Source organism: Chaetura pelagica, unplaced genomic scaffold (genome assembly GCF_000747805.2).
Source record: "Chaetura pelagica isolate M959 unplaced genomic scaffold, ChaPel_1.0 scaffold43, whole genome shotgun sequence".
Classification (NCBI taxonomy): domain Eukaryota; kingdom Metazoa; phylum Chordata; class Aves; order Apodiformes; family Apodidae; genus Chaetura; species Chaetura pelagica.
In genome coordinates, this window is record NW_009952803.1 from 260,496 (window position 1) to 267,141 (window position 6,646).

General features: G+C 40.6%; 1 protein-coding gene across 1 annotated transcript in view; it reads left to right on the plus strand.

The window, feature by feature from the left end:
* Nucleotides 1-6,316, plus strand: part of ARPP21 (cAMP-regulated phosphoprotein, 21kDa) — a 106,189-nt gene extending 99,873 nt beyond the window's left edge. The window contains exons 20-21 of the mRNA XM_009994990.1: nucleotides 4,124-4,275; nucleotides 5,488-6,316. Coding sequence (XP_009993292.1) covers nucleotides 4,124-4,275; nucleotides 5,488-5,745 — 410 coding nt within the window. The 3' untranslated portion in view covers nucleotides 5,746-6,316. The remainder of the gene's footprint in view (nucleotides 1-4,123; nucleotides 4,276-5,487) is intronic.
* The last annotated feature ends 330 nt before the right edge of the window (nucleotides 6,317-6,646 follow it).

The following is a 6,646-nucleotide window of genomic DNA, read 5'->3' on the forward strand; positions in this document are numbered from 1 at the left end:
ATTTGTTCCTCTGATTGTTTAACAATGTCTCTCATGTTTGCCCTGATTTTAAAAATCCTCCGTTGTAGCAGAGATAACATAGAGCAGGATGATATAATTGCAGTAAAGAGGCCCTGGAGCTTGCAGTAATAGGATGGTTCATCTGATGTGTTCTGCCATTAGGAAATAACCCACGTATGTATGTTCCCAGGGGACAGTAAAGAGGCTTTTAAGGATTACACTTTATGTAGTATGAAAGCTAATGAGCAAAAGAGCAAGTATGAAGAAAACTATTGCTGCAGAAAGCATAGTACCACTTGTTTCCTGACACCTTTGTAGCTCCAAAACATCCATCTCTGCCCAGCAATGCATGGCTTTTTGTGCACTGCAGTTGGTTCCCAGGACTTTCGGAACACTGTATTATTTTCATTTCAGTGAAAAATAAATAGCATGTCAAAAGCATGGCAGAGCTGAGCTGAGGATTGAAACTGATGCATACGTACAAAATAAATTATTTGGGGGGAATAGCATTATCTGATAGTCTGTGCCCTCAAAAAAATAAAAAAGATTTGCTAAAATGATATCGTTTCATGAAAGGTTGACATACTAAGACTTACCAGTTAGGCAGAGCTTCAGTTCTCCCATCTTCATTCTTTTCCTGGCCAATGTGCAAAACATATGAAGACACCAACACACAGTAAACACTGAAGCATTCATTTCAAATGTTAAGTGGCCTGCAGAGTCAGAGATGCAAAATTTGGACTGTGGAGGTACGAAATTCACAGCATCTGATTTCTGCTATTAACAACTTCTTGTTCAAATGGATTGCCACACAGAGTGCCAGTTCTTTCCCCTTGCATTAGTGCTGAAATAGAAGCTGGACTGAGCAGAATGGACTTGGGCTTCTTTTTTTTCTTTTTTCCTTTTTTTCTTTTTTCCCCATAGCATTTTCCCCTTGTTTATAGAGCTTGTTGTGGATAAAGAAATTAATTCACCTTTTAATACTCTGTACCCTGTCTGTGCTGCTGGAGTATATTTTTGTGCCGTGTCAGGTTTTTATGTTCAATGGAATGGACGAACTTGCATCTTTCTTCATATAAGTAGCACAGTAAAGGGTCAGACTTTACGATCAGGTAAAGTGAAGTGGCTTCACTTGAGTTTTAGAGACTTAAAGAGGATGCTGGATTTTGACCAGATGTTGTACTGGGGTTCTGCAGCAAGGTCTAGTATCTTAGTTGTATTCTGAAAGGTACTGATAAATTAAGAAGAAGTCCATGAATATTAAGTGAGGAAGAGAGGAGAGCCAGTATCTTTTCAAGGACAGAAGCAGAACAGTAACCTTCTAAAACATCGTTTCCACCCATGAGCCAAGGGAGCAAATGGTCAAGAGATGACATTACCTCCATCTGGGCCAAATAAGTAACTTTATTTCCCTTAAATGCAAAGAAGGTTCAGAGACAATGTGATCAAATTATTTTGTTAATACCTTTTTGCTCCCAGCTAATCACATTTGAAGTGTGGAAGTGTGTTAGAGTGCATGTGAAGTATTTTTGAGGGGGTTGTATTGAGGCCCCTTTGTGTGGTCAGAGCATTGTAGGAGAGAAGTCTTCTCCTGACTCAGAGGCGTAAGCAGGTCTCCTCATATTGGGATGGGGGTGATGGGTGCACGTGCCCTCTAAGCAGGAGAGTCCTTGAGGAACAATAAGATTGTTAAAATAATAATTCATGGCCCAGTCAACTGCAGCTTTTAACCCATCCCATTTGTGTGTTCCTACACCTGAAACACGGAGCTGTTGTGCCATGTACTAAGCACTGTTTGCTAATACTGAGGAGGTTTTCAGCACAAAGGTGCATGGTGCATGTTGCTGTAATGCCTCCATGTGCTGATGCCTGCATGTTCAGCGTAAGGGTAGATTCTTTGTCTTTTCCATAACTTTTTTTTTTTTTTTTCTATTTGATAGTTATGTCTGTGTTTGGCAATAAATTTGTCTTGTTTGAAGAATATGGAACACCAGGCTGAGGTGAAGAGACAGCTGTGTGTTCAAACATACAGCAGAGCCTCAGCAGTGGTCTGACAGAAATAATGGCAATGCAGCTAAATTAACTAGAGATAACAGAAGAGCTTCTCTCTGCTCAACCCCCAGGGCTGGCTGGCTGTCTCTGCAGAGCACCTGTCCACCATCTTGTGCCGGTGTATCATGCTCCAACTCTGTAAGCCCAGATCCAATATTTGATTGCATTCCCCAACTTAGTGTCACTTGATCCCTAGTCCACCATCAATCTGTCGTTCATTACACCACATGGGACTTACTTTGACAGCCACAAGTGACATGGGATGATTTATCACTTACTGCTTCTGTCAGTTGACTCCTCTCTGCTTAAACTTCCAGTCTTGCAAATACCAGAATAGAAGTGATAAATTTTTTATTTCTGTCCTTTCTCCCCCCTCCCCTTCATAATTGGTGTATGAGAGCAGAAGAGGACTTGCAATTTTATTATTGCTGGATAAGCCTTTTGTAAACTCAGTTACAGCACTTCTGATGTCAGTAATTTTTGTGCCTAAAAAATACGCTGACACTGTGTTTGCACATTGGAAAAGAGCGAATTTGAATGTATAATAATCTGGTGCATTTGGAAGATGTTTGATGCTATATCCCAGCCAAGTTACTCACTCATGGAAATTCTTTTGTTATTACTATTTTTCTCAGTTGACTGGAGATGTTAATCTCCTATCTGTGGAAAGGCATCTTTAATGCTAAAACATTGATCAGAGATACCCAGCGTTTCTCTGGCATCAGAGTTTGAAGGAAACCTCTCAGTTGACAATACACCAGCAGAAACAGAGACATTTGCTACTTTATTTTTCTTACGTAATGAAGAAATAGCCAGGTGATGATTTCCAATTCATGAAGTATATTGTACCATGCACTGTATTCATGAATATAAATTGAGCAGACGTGACACGCGTTTCATATTAAAATAATGCAGTGTTGCTCCTTCTGATAATTCTTCTTTGCCTGAAATATGCTTATTCTGAGAATATCACTGCAGAGTTAATAGTGCACTGCATAACTGCATGTTAAAAAGTGTGAATGCTAAAGGACATAGAATGTCTTACAGATAAATTATTCATAGATTGATAATGGCAGTGGCTAGCTACATTTTTCAAGGACAGTATCTTTCTGCATCTGCCTTTCCTTTCCCACTTTTTTCTGAAAATCCTTCATCTCTAAATTGTAGCTTCACCCAGCCAGCCCGCTTCCGTTCGGCAAGGCTCATTCTCAGGCTTGATCATGTTGCTGCCAAGCAGCGCATCACTCACACTTCCCTTCCCATCCGTTCTTCTGCCTCATTTCTCAAGTAGTCCTAGAGGAGCCATCCCAGCAGAAGAGCTGCAATGTTGTGGTGACTTTGAACTCAGAGCCAATTGCAGGTTAAAGCAGAGGCATCAGCTTCTCATCTCTGTGCAGTCACTTGTGTGTCAGCAGCATTCCCACCAAGCTACGAGGTGTAGCAGAAACTTCCTATTTTACGATTTTCCTCTTTTGCCAAACATAAAACTGGTAGGGTGGAATATGACTTTTAATATGCTCTAATGGTATAAAAAGCCTTGCAAGCAGGAGCCAGTGTGTATACAGATGTTCTTCTTGATTAAATAAAGCCTTTTCTGTTTACATCGTGCTGGGGAGCTGCATTACAAGAAAGGTAAGAGGGTAAAATAAGAAACGTGACCTGAAAGAAAACTACCAGATTAGACTGTGAAGGCAAAAATACTGGTGTCCTTGAAGTCAGTGGGAGTTTTGCCTCTAAGGAAGTAGCCAGAAGCCAGCAGCACCCTGTGTCTGTTCAGGGCTTTCCAGTCCTGGATTGTGGTCAGGCATCCCCTCAAGGTGGTCTCTGCCACAGGGTTGAAGAGCATGAGAGCAGTGCACTGCCTACGCATGTTACCCTGCCAGGACTGTCAACTCACAACATTTGTTAATTCTCCCTCAGTTTTCATTTCCAGTAATGCTTCTCTAGATACTGAGCAACTTTTTGACAAGTGTGAGCAGAAGTGATGGGTTCATATGCTGTTCCTTACAGCAGTTTTAATTTTGCCCCTGCAAGTGACAGAGTATTTAAAAAGACGTCTTTCTTCTTCCAGGTTACCAGCCTGTCCTGCCGAACCAGCAGCAGGGGTTCCAGGGTCTCATGGGAATGCAGCAGCCGCCCCAAAGCCAGAACCTGATGAATAATCAACAGGGAAATCAGGTGCAAGGCATGATGGTGCAGTATCCAGCCATGTCGTCTTATCAGGTACTTCGGAGCCGTAAAGACTCTTTATCTCTCAGACTGCTTAGTTGAATTAATATTTTGTATTGCAGAACGGTATATATTACTTCATTAGGACAGTGTGTGGCAGGAGGCCTCCTGACAAATACATTTCTGTGTCAAATTGGTTTATTTGCTTCCGGTTTACTTATTCTTAGAACCCCTGATCTTCATTCTGAATTAGTAATACTTGAAGTGAAATATTTATTACAGCCTGTAGTGTGGGTAAAATGTCACAAAGGATGAAGGAATTACACTTCTTCTTGTGAAGAAAATTAAGCTAAAAAAGTAAAAGGACATTGTTTTGGGCTTTTTGTTGTTGTTGTAGGGGTTTTTTTGGAGTTGTGTTGTTGTTGTTGTTTGGGGATTTTTTTTTTGCCAGAGCCATGTTGTTTCCTGTAATGAAGTTGAGAGGTTTGTCTGATCCAGTTAAAAATTACTCATCTGTGAAGACTCCTGCCAAGTATCTCACCACAGCTTCTATGATAAGCTGCAGCCACATAGGTTTTTCTTTATTGGGTTTTGGGGAGAGGGAATGCAGTGGCTTGATTTTTACCAAGGCCATAAGTTACCCAGACTTATTTTCCCATTTGGTGCCTGGTTTCTATGAGATACGCCAAGAGCCTGTGAGAGGTGTCTTGTGCTTATATTTCCTCTGGTCCCTCTGAGAAGTTAAGAATCTAAATGACGTCTAAGTCATGTTAATAGATTTCACTGATTGAACAGCCATCCACCTTTTCCATTGGCTTCTCTGAAAACACTATAGCAACCCAAATGGAAACGAGGGAATTGCTTGTGGGTAAAAGCTTCCCCATACATCTTCAGAATTACTATACTGAAAATGTGTTTTAAAGTTTGATGATAAGGTTAAAAGTTTAGACGTTTTAGATGATCTAGATCTACCAGGGTTGAGTCTTCTGTTTGCACTAATCCCAGAAATCCATATTTAGCTTGATCATTACAGAGCCACATACCAGAGCTGAGAGCAGAGGGATTTCTCTTTCACCTTCCTCTAACAAAGGAAATCCTTAGGGACAAGAACAGTTCTGAGCAGCAGAAAACAACACGTTTTGACAGAACACATGCATATTCAAATCCAGTTAGAAGGCAGATAGGGAGACTTGGGACCTACTTCCATTTTGTTTTGACTAGTAATGACTAGGTTTTTTTCCTGCATCTTCCTGTTTTCCTACATAGGTGCCAATGACCCAGGGTTCTCAAGGATTGCCGCAACAATCATATCAACAACCGATCATGCTACCTAATCAATCAGGTCAAGGAACACTTACAGCCACTGGAATGCCTGTCTACTGTAATGTCATACCTCCTGCCCCACAGAACAACCTACGGTTGATTGCCCCACACTGCCCCTCCAATAACGTTCCGGTTATTTCTGCCAGCTGCAGGACAAACTGTGCGAGCATTAACAATGCGGGGTGGCAGGTCAAGTACTGACACTGTGGCTTAACGTGGATGTACAAGGATAGTGGTGCATTATTTGACAACTCATGGCCTTCAAATGAAGAGGAACACAACAGGATCATCAGTTGAGGACAGAAGTACTGAGTATGCTGAAGTGATTTGCTGCTGGAAAAATCTGTAAAAAAATTAAAAATAAAATTTTGAAAAAAAAAAAATGTTTGCTGGTTAATGGTGCATATTTTTGTCATGTCTGCTAGGTATGCCTTTATAGCTTAGCTAGTGACATGAATTCATTGAGGTAAGATTTTTTCCTACCACTGAACACCACTGTGTAGATTGTAATATCCCCGATTCGGATTAGTTTTGTACTTTGTGTTGAGTTTGTGAAGCTAAAAGTATTTAAAAATATAATAAAATCACATTGTACCAAAGCTGTAATGGAAATGAAAAAAAAAAAAAATCAACAAACTAAAATTAAAAAAAGAATTACTGAATGGAAGGAATAATTTATATACACTATAGAGTTTTTTATGGATATATACTGTATTGTAGTGCTTAATCACAATAAAGCTATTTGACCTCATGAAGAAAGGTCATGTTTCTACCACCTGCTTGGTCTCCTCTCTGTTTCTGAGTGAGTGAACTTCCCTTTGGTTCTGCACTGCCTTGTTTCAGGTGAAGCTAGTGGCTAGAAGGCTTACCCGTGTCTTAACATGTAGAATTACAACAGCTAAGACCACGTATGTGTGGTAGCATAGACACCCAGAAATCATCAAGGAATCACGTACCAGATGATTTTAAACTTAGCTTGTGCTTCTCCTATCCCTAGGACCAGTAATGTCACAAAAAGTTCACTACTTTTACAAGCCGCTACTAAGTCCTGCTGCTTCAAGAGACCCTACAACATTTGCGTATAAGAAGGCAGAGATGTCCC